At 33.4% G+C, this 22,699-nt stretch overlaps 1 protein-coding gene across 2 annotated transcripts in view; it reads right to left on the reverse strand.

Moving 5' to 3' along the window:
• The window catches only part of LOC126778103 (ABC transporter G family member 23), a 103,240-nt gene that overhangs the window by 12,157 nt on the left and 68,384 nt on the right, over positions 1-22,699 (reverse strand). For both annotated transcript variants that reach the window (XM_050501482.1, XM_050501483.1), the window contains 4 exons: positions 22,206-22,299; positions 19,601-19,719; positions 9,287-9,405; positions 6,943-7,138 (listed from right to left, as the gene is read on the reverse strand). In XM_050501482.1, the coding sequence (XP_050357439.1) occupies positions 6,943-7,138; positions 9,287-9,405; positions 19,601-19,719; positions 22,206-22,299 (528 nt within the window). The remainder of the gene's footprint in view (positions 1-6,942; positions 7,139-9,286; positions 9,406-19,600; positions 19,720-22,205; positions 22,300-22,699) is intronic.

Raw genomic sequence — 22,699 nt, forward strand, 5'->3', positions numbered from 1 at the left:
AGAGTTGTCCGCGTGAGCCCCTTGTCTCTGTTATGTAATTTCATCTAAATCCGTCTAGCCGTTGTGACAAACATACAAACTCATACACCATCATACAATTTATAATGTTAAATTGGATATTGATTGAAGTTGAAATTTTGATTCGTCATTACATCGCTCGACTAGAAAATGATTAAAATATAGAATATACACGACTCAATGTAAGATACTATTAAACATGAAAAAAAATTATCCTTGATTTTATAATATATAATTACTGCAATTACGCTAGCGTAGCTCCTTTTTCTTCACGCAGTGGAAACCTTCAGAAATGTACTCCCTTGGGGAAATTCCTTGTTGGGGAATCGGGCTATGTGGGGTTCTTACCCACTAACACCACTGGCAAGTAAGTATCATCGACAAGCTCTTTTTAAAATGGTATTAATGGTCTAAAATTGTGACAGACCTCTAATATTGTGGATATAATATAAGTGGAATGGTGTTGTATTATAAATAAAGAAATATTAAACTGTTTATAGAGAGTAACAAAGCTGAGCTATTAATAAACTGCTTTGAATTTAGTCTTCATCAGTTTTTTTTTATAGAATAACAAGGCGAACGAGCATATGGGCCACCTAATTGTAAATGGTCACCAACGCCCATTGGCATTGTAAGAAATGTTAACCATCGCTTACATCACCAATGCGCCACCAACCTTGGGAACAAAGATGTTATGTTCCTTGTGCCTGTAATTACACTGGCTCACTCACCCTTCAAACCGGAACACAACAATACTAAGTACTGCTGTTTTGCGGTAGAATATCTGATGAGTGATTGGTACCTAGCCAGACGAGCTTGCACAAAGCCCTACCACCAGTAAATACAGTATATATTACTAGCACTTTACCTAGGACTAACAATATAATTCAGAATTCCTATGTACCAATATTCATAGTTGATTAAAAATGAAAGAATTTCATTTAAGCTTTCATCGCTTTTATCACTACCGTGTATAAGGAATCCCATATGCAAATCATGTTGCCAGTACCAATTGATTGGGTTCCGCGTTGATGTGTTAGACATTTTTTTATACTTACATATATATTTTTATTATATACAATGAACGTTAGACTAATTACAGGTTCTTAATAACGAGTTATTAAGTACATATAAAATAAAGTTAGTTTAAAAAAATCAATATAATGTATTAAAATGTAAGAAGCTGCGATCTAATGACTAGACATAATAAGGTATAATCTCTATGCCCGTTTGTTAAGTGAGAGCTATGTTATGTAAGAACGCGAAAGTAATATATAATTTAACACTACTTCATAACATAATGAAATTCGAGGTTAACCTCTTGCAACATGTTATATTTAATGAGAAAAAATATTATAATATATAATTATGTAGTGAAAAGACGAAAATGTGTTACTGATTTTTGAATATTTATTGAATTGTGTGTCACATAGTAAATAAGATAAGACGGGATGAAATGGAATTATTATTATTATTGCATAACATCCCGTCTTATTGCCTCCACGGTGACAGGAGCTTCATTCTCGAAATTCTTCTTCTGGAAGTTGAACTGCTACTAGAATTCTTCATACCATTGCACGCGGTTAAGATTTGTATCCTCTTATTTTTACGTACACTTGTGTTTGCGCACATAATGGTGCAATATAATATATCCTACACAGATGAGTAGTCTCCCTTGATAGCGGTCGCCGTAGCGGAAGTCGAGTGATATCACAATTTAGTCTGGTTATAAATTCCTTATATGCCAGTAATAGAATGCAAAATATTTAAATATCGAATATCAGTATCGCTTTCTTTGATTGCCGTTTGTTTAATCATTCAAAACATTTAAAGCGGTGTGTTAATTTGTCAAAGGCATTAGTGATAACTAAGGCTATTTTGTTAGCTTGTTACCGTCAGTACGGTGACCACTCAAGCGCTGTTACAATAGTGGAAGGAGTTAAGAGTAAATAGCAGTTTCGTCACGGCTCGCACGGTGTAACATCGAATTTGTCACATCCATTGTGATCCAATAATGGTAATGGGCGTGCAGTGGTATGTTTGCACACGGTATAATTTTAACTCGTTTACGTTGATTGTGTTGTCATTAGTTGAAGCGTATTTTTGTATGTCATTGTTTCAACTTGTTAAATAGTTAATAGGAGAAAACGTTCATTTTTTCACAAAAAATATACAATATCTACTATACAATATCCAAAATAAAAACAAATGCCAATAAATTAATATCACAAAAGTGAAAAATCGTTGATCTTCATATATAAAATAATTTTATTATTAATTTATGCCCATAATTGATATTCCAGATAAAAGTTATGATTATAATATCCTCCTGACTGATTTCGGCCAACGTGACCATTCTCAAGGGAGGCTAGTCAACTGCAGGACAGGACATATTATAGCGCACAAGTGTGTCCGATAGAATCTGATAGGATAAGAAAATCCGACACGAGCGGACACAGTTCAGGCGCAATCCAAATTTTTCGACAGAAAAACCCAATCATTTTGTATTGTTCCGATTCCGGATTTGAACTCAGACCTCGGGCTTTGTTATAAACTAGCCACTATATAATTTGTATTTGCGGCTACGAGATCAACGGCAAAGTATTTCCTATATAGAAACTATCCCGTATAGTAGCATATAATTTCAATAAATCGATCCGTAACAGCCTGTGAATATCCCACTGCTGGGCTAAAGGTCTCCTCTCCTTTTTTTGAGGAGACGGTTTGGAGCTTATTCCACCACGCCTGCTCTAGTGCTGGTTAGTGGAATACACATGTGGCAGAATTTCAGTGAAATTAGACACATGCAGGTTTCCTTACGATGTTTCCTTCACCGTAAAGCACGAGATGAATTATAATCACAATTTAAGCACATGAGAATTCAGTGGTGCTTACCCGAGTTTGAACCCACGATCATCGGTTAAGATTCACGCATTCTTACCATTGGGCTATCTCAGCTTTAGTCTACGAAATTATTATATATTAATAAGTCTATAGTCTACGAAAAACGAATTTTACTAATAATAAAACTAAATTCCATTCTCAACAAAATATATACATTCGTCTAACTTAGATAAGGGAAAAAAACACCATAAATAATATTAAAAATTCAATTATTCCACTGGCATTGAACGTATAGCGCCAGTGAACCCGTTTATAAATGTATTTTTAAGCCTCTCACTAGTTCAATCGTTTCCTTATTTCAACTGGTTCAAAATATTTTATTTCATTTTTTTTAACATTACTGTGCTTTCAAGTTCTCCATAATACTTTATTAACCGACAAAAAGTGGAAGATTATCTGTTTTCTCACTATGTGTGGGTGTGCGAATTATACTAATGATACTGTACTGTTGATAAGGTTTTATTACATTAACTTAACGAAATATCTTAACCGTTTTATTGCCCCGGTGCGGGGTTTGAACCAGGGAACTCCCCATCTGCATCGTCATAAGCTTAGCAACGAGGCCTTCATATGCATTACCTATAACGTATTATTAAAAAAAATCATAAAAAAATATAAAAAAACACGTTGTCATACTGCCGTCGTATTTTTTTTCACTAATATATAATAGCTAGTGTTATTCTAACGATACGTAAACACCCTAATCTGTTCAAACATTTAAAAGTTATGGTGGAAGAAATAAACTAACAATCATATATAGAGGAACTCTATTAATATGTACACGAGTGCCTTTCCACTGTTAGTTTATTTTAACAGTAGAGTTATGCCCGGTTTACATTATTCCAGTCCAGCGATCTAGCGAGATTCCAGTCCAGTGCTGGACTGGATCTGTAACGTCTACATTATTCCAGTTATTTAGGAGCCGTTGAAGTGTGAACACTATAGTGACAATGATTTCAAGAAGAGATCAGTTTCGAAAATGTTTTATAATAGTGACGATTCAAAAACGCTTTACAGTACTTTAGCTTACTTGAACAAATACATATTGATTTGAATATTCCGATCCTATTTTGGGCATCCGTGTAAAGCTGACGGTACTCTGTTTCCTCACGGGAATTGTGCGAACTACACTTACGTCGATCATAATTTTTTTACTGGGTTAATCTGTATATTACATGTTTCATAAGTTATAAATGTAATATTGTAACAAAACTGTGATATAATTTATTCATGTTTTAAGCCGTCATTTAACACTTTAAAATAAAGTAAGAACCTCTGATCATCCCAGTACTGAGCCTTTCTCCGTTTGAGGAGAAGGTTTGGAACTTGACCACGCTGCTCCAATGCGGGCTATCACACACGTGGTAGAATTTCAGTGAAATTAGACACACGTTGTGAATTGTAAACTCATCATCAGGGTTTCATCACGGTATTTTCCTTCACCGCTAAACACGTTGTGAATTGTAAACATTAATTAAGAACATGAAAATGCAACAGTTCGAACCCGTGATTATTGGTCAAGATTTATTGGGTCAAATCACTGAGCCATCTTTGCTCTATTAAATGTACATCTACCGCTGGTTTCAAATGTAAATTAAACCGAGAAGAACTACAAGTAGTTACAACTCTCGATGCAGAATTGAATGCGTTTTCAATCAATTGCTTTATTTCGTTACGATATCGCTACGCAAAACGCGTGTAAGTAGAGTACCGCCTTTAAATGAAACACACGAACACTTTCTATTTTATATAATCGTATAGATATGATATAACTATTATCATGGTTATTATTCTTACTAACTTTCAAGATGAAATGGCCGAATGGATAGAACACGTTAACCAAAATGTTAATTGTTGCGGGCTTAAAATTCAGGCATACACAATTTATATCTCCACTGACGTGTGACGCGACAAAACCCGGGCAAGTATCACTGAATTTTCATGCGCTTAATTTGTGTTTATAATTCATCTCGTGCTTGACGGTGAAGGAAAACATCGCGAGGAAACCTGCATGTGTCTAATTTCATGGAAATTATGTCACATGTGTATTCTACCAACCCGCATTGGAGCCGCGTGATGGAATAAGCTCCAAACCTTCTCCTCAAAAGCGAGAGGAGGCCTTAGCCCAGCAGTGGGACATTAACAGGCCGTTACTGATACTGTTACTGACGTGTCCGTGCTGTTGGTGTATTCTCCTTTGTCATTAATTAATTTTAATGTGTATCTTTGTTACTAAGCAGCATCACAATCTACGTTTAAGGATTTAAAAAAAATCGAGATAAGCTATTCATTTGCAATATAAATATTGGTTTGCATTAGACGTCGTATAGTCCAGATGACTTCTTCCGTAAATCGGAGAGTGTGTTATTTGACTTCCTCGAATAGATGTTACTTGCCTTCGTGGACACTAATTTGATGTGTTTAATTTGTATTTAAAATTCATTTCGTGGTTAAAGGTGATGAAAACATGATTAAACTTAGATACCAAATGAAAGATTCATGTGTCTACTTCCATCAAAAACTCTCCAGTTTCGTTATGGAGTAGACTTTAAAGAATGGGACATCAAGTCACTTTTAGAGACATGTGATCGACGAAGTAACGTTCGCTTTAAACTCTCAAAATTATATAATACTTTTTATTCAGCTACATAAACTGTTGTTAATTGCAGTGTTACACGGAATGGCCAATAAAAAATACACACAGCTGCGTCTTGTGATATTTTCAATCTCATCGACAGCATTTTTGTTGTAAATTAACATACATTAAAGACAAAATATTAAATAAGACAAGCCAAATATTTTGTGTCATTATACAACGAAACATTAAAAAAACTAGTTTTAATAATTGAAATAAAATCTGTTTTAAATGACTTTCAATCAAGTTTATTAATCATATAAACGTTTGAAAGTTCCTCACGGTAGAGTCGACATTGCATTGCGGTGTTTACGTTTATTCTTTACGATTATACTTTTAATATAACGATTCTAAAGATGTATGATATTACTTGACTAGCTTTATATTCGATGGGATATTCTATCGGAATTACAAAACAAAAACCCACCGAATATCAAAGTCAAAAATTTTTATTCAATGTAGAAGCGTTGCTTATTGCTTATCATAAATCTGCCACTGGTTTGGATCTATTAAACATTGAAATATGCGAACTTCTATACAAACTTTCATCCCCAATTTTACTCACTTGGGTGTTAAACTTTCAAAAACGCTGTAATAGCTGTCATCTATTTATAATTTAGAACCCTATATATATTTTTCACACACTAAACATCATGGTCACATTGTCCCCTGTAAACTTTCATTATTTAGAATACTATTTTTTCATCTGCTTTTGTTTTAATATCATACATCTCACTTTCAGTATATTGAATATCGTTAAAAATTGATTTTTTAATTGAGTAGCTGAAAATAGCGAACAATAAATCGCTATTTGTCACACATCTATGCCTAATAAGCGTGAAGTTGAAACGTTGCATTTAAAAATATTAAACAGCAATAAATATTATATAGTATTCATTCCATAAATCATTTTAAAAACAGGAAAATAACTAAAATGTCCATGAATACAAAGTTATGTACAAGAAGCTTAAGTAAACTGCTATGTACTTCCTTACTCGTTTATATATAATATATTTATTTCCAAGTAAGTTTTGCATAAACGAATTTTTAATGAAATAAGCGTTTGTCAAATTTAAAGGAAGTAACTTTAATTGAGGAAATGAAAACTTATAAATACTTCGCATTAAGTTTGTCTACAAATTATTGAATAGTGTCGTTAATATTTTATTAAAGACTGCAAAACCGAGTGGTTTTACTGCGCCGTGGGTTTAGTAGATAATCTGCTATTGCAGATCTAGTAAGTTGCATGTATTTTTTTTAAATCTTTGTGATGTGCAATAAAGTATATTCTATCTATCTTTTAACAAAAAAGGTATTTTGACTTTTATAAATAGTTGAAAAACTCATTCATGAATATCGATAATTTTGATTAAAATATTACTAACCTCAAATTCTTAACCATTCTGTTCTCGCTGGGCAAGTCCAAGAAGTCCAGCAGGAAGCGCAGTCTGTCCACAATTTCCTTGGTCTCCATACCGAATATCCAACCGAAGTACATCATGGTCTCCTTGATGGTAAACTCGCCGTACAGAGCAATCTCTTGAGGCATGTAGCCTACACGCTTACCGGGTACACCGGAACCTGACAAAGATTAAGTTAAACATATAAATAAGTACATCTAATAAATATATATTTGAGACTCGCGCTACTGTCGTTCTTATCCAAATGCGTCACGACCGGAATACTTCAGGCACAGGACTTACAGCTTTACTTTTTGCTATCCGAGGCACCGGCTGTTATTGAGACTTTTTTTAATTTAGACGCAAAACTCCAACAACTTTTTATTAGACCGACCTGATTTGAGTCCAGGACCGTAACATTTGCGGTCTTATAAACTACCCATTAGACTGTCGAATCAACCAAAAGTCGGTAACTTCAAAGTTCCGTACCCTCAAAGAAACGAGATTAAAATAATTCTAAATCCCTTAAAGATTAAAGTAAAACTACATTTAAATTCTTACGATCGTAGTTTTCAACCAAACAGACAAGCTCTTCAGCATTATATATTAGTGTAAATAAAAAATACAACTTCATCATTCGAACGACACTATGTCACATATTTATATTCAAAAAGAGATCATATTTCCACCACACGTACTATTAACTTAGTAAGCATAACTGTCAGTACTCACTATACTCAGGGCTATTCTGTAAGAACAAACTCACCGCAGAAAACGGTCGTTAAATGTCAAAAAGTGTTATGTGACATTGATCATAATAATAATAACATTTCAAGAATACACGCATCAAAATACATAGTATATCGCCATAAGTTGGTTGTCAACATTTCACGGGTGAGTATGAATTGAGTTCTTACAGTATCGCATAGCTGTTCACGTTTGCTTAAGTGATTCATAGACATATACATTGTACATTCTTAGAAACGATTTTTTTAAATATTCTCAAGGCTTCAACATCCGGCAGTAGGCCATCCGTTTCCAAATAATTTACTTATTATTATTTTTTACAAGAATAACATTAAACAAAGGAATCTTAACTCTTGAGTAATGTTAAAACAAAGGTTTAAATTACGAACAACATTGTATATCCTTCTTTTTATTTATATATAGAAGAGAGATAATAAAATTGCGCCCTGGTAAATGTTCTCCAACGCCCATTGACATAGACAATGTAAGAGATACTAAATCAAATCAAAATATACTTTATTCAAGTAGGATTTTACTATTCTTTTTGAATCATCATTGTACAGAATTATACTAAATGTAAACCACCGGCTCAGAACGTAGATTCTACCGATAAAAACCGCTGAAACACTTAATTGTTACTCTTTCCAAAATTTCTGACACCGTCAATGCACTGCCAAACATTGCGGAACTAAAATTTTATCTTCAATCAATCAACAGCCAATCGTTGTCCACTGCTGAACATAGGCCTCTCCCAAGGTGCGCCAAAGCTCCCTGTCCTCCGCCGTAATTTTATCTTACTAGTACTTAAAATTAAACTGGCCCACTTTATTTTTGAACCAGAGTACAGCAGTACAGATTGACAAGTGTATGGTACCTACACAGATATCTATATATATAAATGGGTCTGGTTACGCAGTCAATACCAAACATAATCAGACCGTGACAAATAACTAAATAACATATTAATATCAGGGGAGTGGCCAATTAAGCTCATATTTCTTTAAACAGGAACATATAAAGGTTGCTATATGATATGTAAACATATATACGAGTAAGCTATGTAATATTAAGTTGAATGGCATGAGACAATTTTTAGTGTCAATCAGATATCTTCAATGTCATAAAAGGAAGGATAAAGCTCGAAGCTATACTTGAGCAATTTAATTAGTCTATGTAGGTTTAGAAAATATGAGGTTTTACTTGGTGGTTTGTGCAAGTCCGTCTGGTTCGGTTAACAACTTACTCATCACAGATTCTAACACCAAACAGCAAAACTTAGTATTGTTGTGTTCCAGATTGAAGAGTCAGCCAGTGTTATAGCAGAAGACGCGTAGAATCTTAGTTCCCAATATTAGTGGTACATTGGTGATGTAAGTGATTGGTAATATTTCTTACATTGCCAGTGTCAACTGTGGTGACCACATACCATCAGGTGGCGCATTTGTCAGTCTATCTATCAATTAGAATTTATTAGAACTGTAAGGAATGTAAACCATTCCTTAGAGAAATAAATAAAATTTAGTACCGATGACATGGTAAAAATGTTTATCGATCTCTATGAGATGATGAAAGATGATCATACCTTTGGTTCCAGGTTTGCCTCCCAGCACCCATATTTCACCACCGTTGAGTTTCCGTCTCCCAACTATGCAAGATAATAAAGTAGTTTTTCCACATCCTGACGCGCCTAGGAGACCGTAGCTGTAACAAAAAACATATATTCATTTACATTTGGGATGAATGACCGATTATTCATTTGCGGAAACACTACCATTTATATATAATTTCATTTATATTTATATACTCATATGATGTTAGCCTAAGTTTTAACATACCTACGTAATTTAAAACGTGATTTTACGTGGAAAACAGAGATTGTTGAATTTCTTTTAGGTTTTACTTAAGCTAGGCCCAGTGATTAGAACGCGTAAATCTTAACCGATAATTGCTAATTTAAACCTAGTTGTGTTCCACTAAATATTCATGTGTTTGATTTGTGTTTATGATTCCTCTCGTGCTCGGTGGTGAAGAAAACACAGTGAGGAAACCTGCATGTGTCTAATTTCAATGAATATGTATGAATTTGCTTCAATGATGGCTATTTGATGTATGGACTGTGTGAGGAGTTATGTGTCGTAGAAGAGTAACTGCATGACATGACTAGAGATAGAAATGACTTCAGGAGAAAATCACAGAGACCTTAAAAATGGCAACCAATGTTCAGTCTATAAAATAAGAAAGTAATTCTGTCCGTCTGTTCTATCACAATTTAACTACTAAATTGTTCGCTATGGAATTTATTATATATATTGGAATATGATAAGGACGGGAATAAAAAATATAGGAATCGCATTTAAAATATAGACTAGCTGACCCATGCCCACGTTGGGCCGTAAACATTTTTACTTTGATGAAATTATGATTGTGGTTAGTACTGAGTGCTATGATTTATTTCCTGACTGCCAAAAGTCACGTTGGCCGAACTTTAATAAAATTGTCGCGCGTATTTGATATTTTAAATTATCTCTTAAACTATGTAACCAAAAACATAATAAATCATATAGCTCTCATCGTTAAGGCAGCGTTCGTAAGAAACGTTTTCGTTCGACAGTTTTTCTCCGACTTACTTTGCAAATCCGACTACCACGAAAAGTCTTTTCATTTTTCGAGTTAATATATAGCCTATAACACTCACAAATAATGTTGCTTTCTATTGATGAAAGAATTTTCAAAACCAGTTCAGTAGATCCACAGATTACCCCCTACAACCTCACAAACTTTACCTCTTTATAATATTAGTATATATAAGACTGCTAGTTCCTTATGACGTTGTTACTAAAATATTTTTATAATTAATTTATGTTTAGTTTTAAATTGTATTTGTGACTAATACACGAGTTGTCAGAATATTGCAAGTCATGAATCATTTCACACATCTAAACGTACGAGCTTACATAACAGATCATATAACGTTGTTTTATTAAGAAAATATTTATGAAAAAATAAATATTAAGAGTCACAATAACACCTCAGTGTTGGTTTTGTTTTAAAGAATAAATTATCATGGATTTAATTAATATTTAAATAAGACAGATATTGATTAAATAAGAACTTTATTTACTTCCTGATCAGCGCCACCAACCGGGTTCAACATAAAATGCCATGACAAACACACGTACCGAAATATTATATAAAGATAATCTTATTTTTTTTTTTTTTTTTTTATAGAATAGGAAGGTGGACGAGCATATGGGCCACCTGATGGTAAGTGGTCACCAAACGCCCTTAGACATTGGCATTCTAAGAAATGTCAACCATCGCTTATAGCCAATGCGCCACCAACCTTGGGAACTAAGATTTTATGTCCCTTGTGCCTGTAATTACACTGGCTCACTCACCCTTCAAACCGGAACACAACAATATCAAGTATTGTTGTTTTTTATTTATTATATAAATAGGATTTAATATTGTGTTACTCGGAACGCTTTGACTTTAATTAATCTGTAATTGTCATCTCGTGTTAGGCGCTGAAGGAAAACAATCTGAAGAAACTTGTGTCGGGTTCGTCAAATGAAAACTACATTGTAGTGAAAAAACAGAGAGGCCTTAGTCAAGCAATTTCCAGTAAGGAAAAATCTGTGTATGTCTGATCACTAGACAAGTATATATCTATAATATTGTTTATTTTCTCGTAATGGTAGTATAGACATTTTTTTTTAATTAGCAGACTGTAGCTATGTAACTTCTTTCATAGAAGTCATGTTTTTTTTATAGAGTATATAGGCGGACGAGCATATGGGCCACCTGATGGTAAGTGGTCACCAACGCTCATACAGTAACAGTAACAGCCTGTTAATGTCCCACTGCTGGGCTAAGGCCTCCTCTCCCTTTTGAGGAGAAGGTTTGGAGCTTATTCCACCACGCTGCTCCAATGCGGGTTGGTAGAATACACATGTGACAGAATTTCAATGAAATTAGACACATGCAGGTTTCCTCACGATGTTTTCCTTCACCGTTAAGCACGAGATGAATTATAAACACAAATTAAGCACATGAAAATTCAGTGGTGCTTGCCCGGGTTTGAACCCACGATCATCGGTTAAGATTCACGCGTTCTTACCACTAGGCCATCTCGGCTTTTACGAACAAATAGAACGCTCATAGACATTGGCATTGCAAGAAATGTTAACCATCGCTTACATCACCAATGCGCCACCAACCTTGGGAACTAAGATGTTATGTCCTTGTGCCTGTAATTACACTGGCTCACTCAGCCTTCAAACCGGAACACAAAAATACCAAGTACTACTATTTTGCGTTAAAATATCTGATGAGTGATTGGTACCTAGCCAGACGAGCTTGCACAAAGCCCTACCACCAGTAAATACAGTATATATTACTAGCACTTTACCTAGTACTAACAATATAATTCAGAATTCCTATGTACCAATATTTATAGCTGATTAAAATATAAGATTTTCATTTTAGCTTTCATCGCTTTTATCACTACTGTGTATAAGGAATCCCATATGCAAATCATGTTGCCAGTACCAATTGATTGGGTTCCGCGTTGATATGTTAGACATTTTTTTATACTTACATATATATTTTTATTATATACAATGAACGTTAGACTAATTACAGGTTCTTAATAACGAGTTATTAAGTACATATAAAATACTGCAACGCAAAAAAGCTATAATTAGCGGTAAATGTAAGAAGTTGTTCTTGAAATTAATTATATATATGTAGTGAGTATTATATATTATTCTTTAAGTTATAACGTTTGGTATAGTAGTCAAGATTGATAACAATCAATATGTATCATAAAAGTTATGAAATGTAAATACAAAACTGTTTTTTTTAAGTATATTTATGTTTATAAAGAATTATTTACTTCTTTAAATCGAATATTTTAATCTATGTCCAATTATTACCATTATTTTTTAAGCTTAATACAAAAATCAATGATTTTTTTCAGTAAAGTTACAAATTATTCGAAGGTTCATAAGTGAGACAGTTGAGAGAGAGGAAGAGGAGAGAGAAAGAGTAGAAAGATACAATAAAATTATAAAATTCTGTTATTGGTCTAATTTAATTAAATAATTTAAATTTGTAAATCTTTTCTAGTTAGTCATCGATTGAGAAACGCCTCTTAATAATAAATGCACGCAATTAAAAATGAGTGGTCCGTACAAGGCGATGCAACAGGAAAACTTATAGAGGAATTTACGCAAGGCCGTCATATACTTTAAAAGCAGTTGTAGATTATTAACAGCCTAAATATCTACTTGATAACATTAAAAAAATATTTTATTATAATTATTGACTAAATTACTTCAGAGTTCAGTTTTCATGGCGTTTAATATAAAGTTGAGGTAGAGCTTTATGCTCGTCTCTGCAGCTAACACACCACTCATTGCATGTTCTAGTAAACAACAGAAAATACTAAGATTTTCGTGTTCTGGCTCCAAGGAGCATTAATGATGGGATGTAGACGCAACAATAATGAAGTTAGGGATGGCTTAGAATTAAAATTGCTATGTACGGTAGTGATCACTTATATACTATTCTTAATGAAAAATAAAGTTTCTTTAAACCGACTTATCACCAGATGGCCGATTTGCTTTATTATTTTAATGGTTTTTATTTGTACCATTCCAAATCTTATTGTGTTCACTAATTCGGCTGGTTCATTTCATCGGCGTCCGAATTCGTTCCACCTCACTCGCACACAGAAATGCGAATAATTTCTGATGAACTGTTACCGTGTACTAATATATGTACTTTACCATTCATCAATCACTGAACGGATTATAATTACATTATTAGTATATCTATTGCCACGCATTAATAGTTTTATTTTACGTTTTGTTTAATATGCATAATATCTAGTCCTCATTTAAAAACAAGACAATTTTAACAGATAATTCATAAAATTGCATACAAAGGCAACCTAATCACTAACGTCGATCTCTACCTCGGGCGAAATGAGACTTGACTTACAGATAAAGGTAGTGCATATATATATATATATATATATATATATATATATATATATATATATATATATATATAAAATAATAATGTCCTCCAGTCCGCTTTCGGCCACGGCGGCCAATCTCAAGAGAGATTAGCCAACTACGAAGGAGATATTACAGTGCACAAGTGTGTGCGCAAACACAGATGCACTCTCTTTTCTCTAGCTCTTTTTCCCTAGCTCTCATAATCCGAACGGATGGCAATCCGACACGGTCGGAAAGAGTTCAGGCGCAGGACCCACGGCTGTACGTTCTTTCCGAGGCAAGGGACTGTACTCACTTCCAGCTTTCAGACTCCGGGCTGCTACTGAGAATTTTCTGACAAAAAACCCAATAACTTTCTACTGGGAATTGAACCCAGGACCTCCATCTGTGACCTTACTTCTAGCCACTAGACCAACGAGGTAGTCAGTTAAAAAATACATTTTATACGCTTACGCTAAACTGACAACAGTCTTATGTAAGTTCATTAAGCTACAACACCTATAAAAAGTTACGGATCCTTTCACTTAAGTTATTCATAACACCATTAAAATAAATACATTCATCCATATAATCATATAACAAAAATTATGTAAGTACATCTCAAGTGTCAAAACAATTTGAACCGAGTACATCGCGCTTCAACGTTGCATGCATATCATTAAATCTTGAGACTTAGTATTTAAGCAGTGAAATTAGAACTATATACATATAACGATAAGTTATATATGCGTTCGTATATAGTATAGAATGTGAATAGTTTCAACACCGGCCTCGTGCAACAAACAAACAGACCGTTGCGATTGCATTGCACATTATTCGCATTTATACATTTTACCGTTTTTTTTTAAATTATTTCTTTCTTTAAAATTATTATAATATTTTAATACTAAATCAACCGCATCGAACCTTGTTTTTTTATTTTATTATATTACTAGCTACTTGGGACACAACTTCATACGGGTGAGATGATGAAAAATATATTTTGAATAGCATCAGAGAGTACCTATGAAAAGATCACTAACTCATTGATAATAAGATAATTGAAAGCTTTTATTTTACATTCATAGTCTAAAGTTTTTTTCCATTTTATATTTTTATTTCTGTGTTTGAGTGTGCAATAATAATTCATTATTATTATTAGTAAATAGAACCTATAATTTTGGAGATGGAGTCAGTCAGTAGTGTTTTGCCTATATATATTATGTATATATTACAGTTTATTGACTTTACTGTTTAATAATTATATTATATATATATAATTTTTTTATATCCATTATATATATATATTATAAAAAGTCGAGATGGCCTAGTGGTAAGAATGCGTGAATCTTAACCGATGATCGTGGGTTTAAACCGAGCAAGCACCACTGAATTTTCATGTGCTTAATTTGTGTTTATAATTCATCTCGTGTTTAACGGTGAAGGAAAACATCGTGAGGAAACCTGCATGTGTCTAATTTCATTGAAATTCTGCCACATGTGAATTCTACCAACCCGCATTGGAATAAGCTCCAAACCTTCTCCTCAAAAGGGAGAGGAGGCCTTAGCCCAGCAGTGGGACATTAACAGGCTGTTACTGTGTACTGTACTGTATAAAAAGTAGCCCATACTCCCGAACTGGTGTTACCCGTGCGTCAGAAGTCAGTTCCTTAGCATTAAATGATTACAAAGTATCTTATTACTAATTTTATTCTAATTTAATAAATGTGTGCGTGTGCGAGCGTGTGTGTGTATAAATATAACAAACCAGCCTGCCTGTCACCATTATTGTAAATAAGATAAATATTTCTGAAATAATAGTTTCACTTACGTCGTTTATCAGTTAATATTATAAATGCGAAAGTGAGTTTGGTTGCTCTTTTTCACGTCTTAACAGTGTAATTACAGGCACAAGGGACATAAAATCTTAGTTCCCAAGGTTGGTGGCGCATTGGCTATAAGCGATGGTTGACATTTCTTACAATGCCAATGTCTAAGGGCGATTGGTGACCACTTACCTACAGGTGGCCCATATGCTCGTCCACCTTCCTATTCTATAAAAAAAAAATAACTAATCAACCGACTATCATGAAATTTTATATACACGTTATCACACAGAGAAGTACATTGGGGGTAGAGGGGATGACAGTCCCCACACGTATGCGAATCTATTACGATTATTTGTGCTTATAATTTATATCTTGCTCGGAGCTTAATGAACGCATCGTATGTATATCCTGGGACACTTTTCACACACGGCCATTTAATCCCAAATTAAGCTTGTACAGAGCTTGTACTATGGAAACCAGACAACTGATATACTACATACACTATTTTTCTTTTGTAAATACATACTTTTATATATAATTACCCCCAGACTCAGGACAAACAAACATTTTCATGCACACAAATATGTGTCCTGTGTGAGAATCGAACCTACAACCTTCGGCGTGAAAGGCAAGCATCCACCAACTACGCCAACCGGCTCGTCTATGTAACATACACTTGTGAGGTAAAAATGCCACATGTTTATCCAAATAACATACATTTGTGTATCGTGCTGTAACCTTTTCAAGGTAAGGAAGCCCATCTGTGGGTAATCGACGCTAAGCTTCTTGCGCCGGTTCTTCTCAGGTCTGAGATGTTCATTTCCGGTGGTAGATTTATGCAATCAATAAGAAAGGTTAACGATATATTGAATAAAGATTTTTACTTTGACTTGTCTTTGATACTTTATTAACGTTACTTACGTTGTAAAAATTATAAATTATTACCAATGAGCGTTTCTCTTCCCTTTATTAAGTATAGATTACGAGACGCCCGTCCTGCCTTGCAAAGACATAAAACTCATAATAGCATATGACATTTATGATGACTTTTATGGTTATGTATATATGTGTGATAATTGCACAGCAAACTTAATTATGAATAAACATATCACCCGACCATGGATAATATTAACTCACTTGACGTGTTCAAACCTGATAAAGGGTTGCGTTTCGATTCCGCCATGTTTTTTTTGTGACGTCACGTACTTTTTCTTTACATCCCAACTAACCGCTGATAACTTAATTTGGATTACAAAGTATTTGTTAAAAACTTTATTCAATAACAATGAAATAACGATTATCGGTCTAACTTATGAACGTCTTTTGACTTATAAAAATTTGTTAAGTTTAACATTGATTTATCTCTTTCTGCCATCATTGATTTCACATTTGAAAGCAGAAGACAGTGTTGTTTAATTAATCACTCGCTAAACGACATTTATAAGAAAAACCGTATTTGTTGTGTTTAATGTGTTATATTTGCTTGTTTGTCATTATTGATTGTCAAAAGCTACGGTTCAGAAAGAAATGTGATTTCGATTATAAATAAATTTCTTTGAATGTAATATAAATAATGAATTACTTTTCGAAAAAGTATGTTATATAAAAAAACATTTATATACTTCTTAAATTAATAACTTTTAACTACTTACTTACTTTGTGCAACGTATGTACATATGTACTATACTATTCATGGCTTCAATAAAACATCTGTTAAACGACAACCAACATATTGCAGGAAAATTAAAAACAATATTCTAATTGCACATTATAGTGACAGATTATTATCTTACTAATATTATAAATGGGAATGTCTCTGTGTTTGTTTGTAGCTCTAACGCAATCGAAAACTGAATGGTTTCTAATGACATTCGGTATGGAAGTCGATTATATCTTCGAATCAGACTTCAGACGAATATTATGCGAAAGTGTATATATGTTTGTTATATCACGACCAACTGAACCGAAATGATCTTTTACAGAGAGGTTGCTTTAGACCTGTTTTAAGGAACAAGCTTATAAGAATTTATGTTGGTGACGTCACGAATAAATCCTAGTTTGTTATATAATTATAACATTTTAATCTACGGCTAGCAATTCGCCTCACAAATATCACCGCACAGTCAAAACAACTGAGTCTAGGAATCAGAAATTTGGTACACTGATTAATTTTATAACGTAAGTATCGGCTAAAAAAAGATTTTTGGTAATTTGAACTCGCGGCTTTGTCCGCGTTTAATGGACAGGAGGTATGAGTATATAGTGTCCTTCCTTGGTCGTTCATACTGAATGTCATCAAAATCCGTTTAGTATCTGCATTTATAATATTAGTATAAAAGTATAAATTATCAGTGATTTTTATGAACATTTTAGTAGGTAAAGATGAAAAATGTATATATTATTTCTAATTCGTCATTAATACTTTTTATATAAGAATGTTAATCGTACGGTGTCGAGACGGGCAGCTAGTACATATATGTATATACGTGTAAGTCTGATCGGATCGTTAAAGGTTGTACGCTCTGGTCTCATATTCAAAGCGTAGCATAAGTTGCAACGTAATATTATATTTACGATATTACGCAACACAATATCGAGTGACAACTGACCAATCCTGATAAAGATGGAGTTGTATTATTAATGAGTTTATGTTAATTATATATACAGTTATAGTTTATATTAACTCATATATTTGCATAATGATGAGCCAATTGGCGTGGTCGGTAGATACTTGCTTTTCACGCCGATGGTTGTAGGTTCGATTCCGCCCAGAACAGACATTTGTGTGCATGAACATGTCTGTTTGCCCTGAGTCTGGGTGTGATTATCTATGTAAGTATGTATTTAAAAAGAAAAGTAGTATATCAGTTGTCTGGTTTCCATAGTACAAGCTCTGCTTAGTTTGGGATCAGATGGCCGTGTCTGAATAATGTTTGTAAGTTGTGTAATGTATATAAATATTTTAGTTATCAATTAAATACACAAAAAGGCTTAATGATCGATGCAATTATAAATATATAATTAATCGGCGCTACGTGACTCCTCCACACTCCACAAATATAAACTACAATGCTATTCTGTAAGAATTTCGTGTCTAACTAGTAAAATAATGACAACCGACTTACAGTGATACGCTATTTTAATACTTGTATATTTTAAATGTTCATTCAGCGGCAATTTTTTAGTTTAATCGTTCAAAATAGCGTACTGATTTCGTATCAAAGATCAATCAATAATATACAAGATACAGATTAAAAACGTCACAAGAACAAGTTAAATATATGGTCAATAGAACTAATTTGAATCAAGATAAAACGAAAACCGAGTACAAAGAACTTATAAACTTACTAACACCCCTTTTTCGCTTAATGTATTTACGTCATTACAATAAGGAACTAAATAATAGCCTCTATGCACATAGACATAAGGTCGTACGGGTCACAATGGGTCGTAGAACAATGGTTGTCAAAGGTTAATGATCTTTTGTTTATCAAGAAGGTCGTTTGGCTGGCGTGTTGCCACCCTTCCTAGTTTGTGGTAATTAGTCAGACCCCTAATGCTATGTAGCATGTAATCAATTACATGCAATTATTTAAAATATTGCTAACTTGCTTCGTTGATAAGATAATCTTAATATTGAAGTAGCCTTTAATACAACTACATGTTACTTTTTTTTTATTAAGAAATATCCACATATTTCTTTCAATCATTTTGATTGGCTGTATTTTTTACGCCATAATATGAATTTTAAATTAAAAAGAAATGAATATAGAATCTGACTTAACGCCGAACGCCGTCTTAACTATAAAATAAATCAAATACGTATCAAGTTAATATGTATCATTCTCAATGAAGAACATGCAACTCAAATTGATACAATTTAGATATTGCCTAAACTCTAGCATACTCATAATTAGCGACTATTTAGTTATAAACTGATTTATCTCTTTCCTTTATAATTGATTTGACATTCGAATAAAGAACACAGCATTATTTAATTGTTCATCCTTAAAAGAACATTTATATTTTTTAAGCGTTGATTATTGATAAAAGTCAACTTACATGGTGCCCTTGGCGACAGACATGTTAAGGTTACTGAGTACATGGTTGGGCCTCTTGTTCGACCCGTAGTGTTTGAACGCGTGCCGCACGCACACCGCCTGCTGTCGCTTCTGCCACATCTAAATCAAAGAACAGTATTAGTACACCTTGAAATGCCTAAAAAATACATATATACTTGGTGGTAGGGCTTTTGCAAGCCTGTTTGGGTAGGCAACATCTTCACTTCGTATTTTCTACCTCCAAACAGCGATACTTAGTATTGTTCTGTTCCAGGTGATATAACATCTTAGTTCCCGAGATTTATGCCACATTGAAGATCATCCATCAGGCCATCTCTTATGGTTAATATTTCTTAGTACGGTCTATGGGCGGTCGAGCCCTTCCATAATTTACATTCGCATACCTGGCTTTTCTTAATAAATAATTAAATACATAAGACTTAACACGCAAAAAAAATCGGAAGTGCGACTTAACACAGAAATGCTGCTTGCATTCTTGGGATCATAATTGTGGTCGTGATTATGAGAGTGATTGGAAAATATTGCACCAGTCTTTGCGCACATTTTGATCTCCTTTGCCGCTGGCCGCTGTTACCAAAATGGATCAGTAGGAAATATATTTTAAAAATTATTATAAGCATCCAAATAGTCACTATTTTTGAAACACCGTCTTCGTAGACGCCATTTTATTTCTGGTGACCATTTATGTTTTATCGCCCATTGTACGATACGTCTTTAGAATAAATATTGAACATTACATTCATAACCGTATGTAATTACACTTCATCTGCGTCGAAGATAAGTGTAGTTTTTTTTCGTCTTCTTCTTCGAATCTAGTCGAACCATTTTTATAAACAGGATAATAAGTGCGATACAGCGTTACAGCGATGTGATATCGACGGCTTGTTGATGGGAAAAATAGTCTTCCCGTTTGTCGAGCATTCTTCGATAAGTAACTTAAATGAAACCGGTATAGTAGTGATGTAATCACTATCTGCGATTTATTTCTAAGTCGTTGTTAAGTTGAAGTTAAAAAGAAACGTTAACTTACTAATAAATATTTCTATTAAAATACTGTTTAAAAATATTCTTCTATGTGTCTTAATTAATAAACGAGTTTGTTAAGTGAGTCTCAAATTGCACGCAAATGAATTGAAGTATGTGTGTGTATACATATATTTAATTTTTTTATAACTGTATCTACCTGCCGAATGTAAATGAAAACTTTATAAAACTTCGTTGTCAAGGAAGTGATTATCCATGTATTCTTATTGAGAATAAAGATCTTTATCCTTATGTATACTTATGTAATTCGCTGACTCCGAATAGCTTAGAACTTGTTGCTAACATATTGATACGTTTCCAATTATATTATGAAAAGCTATCGATCTCTTAAACAGATCAGCACTGCTATTCTGTAAGAACTTTACACTTCTTTACCCACCAGTAAAATGTTGACAACAAAATTGGTGATATACTATTTTGATGCGTGCATTCATGAAATATTATAGTTATTATGGTCAATATCGCATATCACTTTTTAACATTTCACGACCATTGTTTGCCGTGAGTTTCGAGTTTGTTATTACAGAATAGCCCTACAAGTGTAGGGCCAATGGTTCTAGGACTTGAAGCTGACATTTCGAATTATTAGTATTTTACTGAATATTTAACTTCTAATAATGTATTTAATTTCGTTATACACGTTTAAAATTTAAGTTAAATTAGTTATGAAGTATTTTTATAGCGTAATTTTTTTGCTTTAGATTTTAATTTAAATTCAACATTGTGTGCAAATTTTGACGGAAAACTTTGCGCCATCTTTGTAACAAGCAACAGCCAATTCCAAGTAAAGGTATTTGTGCAACTTTGTAACAAATTAAAGTTGAAAAAAAATCAACGTTTTCATAATAAAATTGTATTAAAAATTCTTTTAAAGCAACCTTGAAGTTTCGGAATGTATAATTATGAATCGATTAAGTATAATTGTGCACTTCTTATATTTTGTCACTAATATTTTATGTTTAATCAAATATTTCCGCCCGGCTTCACCGTTCAATTAGGACGCGTTATATCACGCGTTATATTCGAGATGTATTTTTAACAAAAGTTAATCAAATGAAAACTCAATAACGTTAGTTCGGGTTTAAACCCGCAATCTTCAGTTAAAATTCACTTGAGTTACAATAATATTTTTTATATAATAAAAAAATATATTAAAGAAGCTGCAGCATTACTTAATTCAAAAATAATAGGCATCTCGGCAAGTCGCATGATCAAGTAAAAATGGATCCTTGGATTTTTTTATTAAATTTAATTTATTATCTATGGTATAATACATAAGATAGTATGATATACGCAAAGTGGCTGGCAGCGGATGGAGACTAATAGCTGAAGATCGAGCTCAGTGGCGTGCCATTGGAGAGGCCTGTGTCCAGCAGTGGACGACGAAGGGTTGATGATGATGATGATAGTAAGATGACACATAGAATAGTATATACAGAATGTTATAAGCGTACAACTGCAGTCTTATAGCTATAGTAATTCAAACAACCTTTGCGACAGAAAGTTGACTATAACAATTAAGGAAGTGCTTTAGTACTCACTGTGCTGTTTTGTTTCTCGAGTGGTGGTGAAAATTGTATCTGATTCATCTTGGACTCCTTCTCGTCGCCGATGGGCGACGGAGGCGAGGTCTCTCTGTGAACAAAACAAAAATATTACTTTCACGTTTAAAAAAAAACTGTATTTAACGCTTACAATAATTTTTGTATTATCATTTTATAATATGTCATTGACTTCCGGTGTAGAACTGGCCATTAACTCAGTATTAACCTACTCGTTTCCACCAATGAAAGATTTCATATTTCAATTTAATATTTAAACCGACTTTTTTGCCCAAAGAGTATGAACTATTTAATGAGGAAATGATAAAAATTGCTCGCTACTTTTTGCTACCTACAGACATTTTGATTTTATACATAGATAAATTAATATTCACATGTAAATATTATATTTAATATTTTATAATCGCGTTGTTAATACTTTACGACCCAGTTTTAATGATTAGTATCATGTTTTTCTGCAAACACGATCGAAT

The sequence above is a fragment of the Nymphalis io genome, chromosome 25, assembly GCF_905147045.1.
Source record: "Nymphalis io chromosome 25, ilAglIoxx1.1, whole genome shotgun sequence".
Lineage (NCBI taxonomy): Eukaryota > Metazoa > Arthropoda > Insecta > Lepidoptera > Nymphalidae > Nymphalis > Nymphalis io.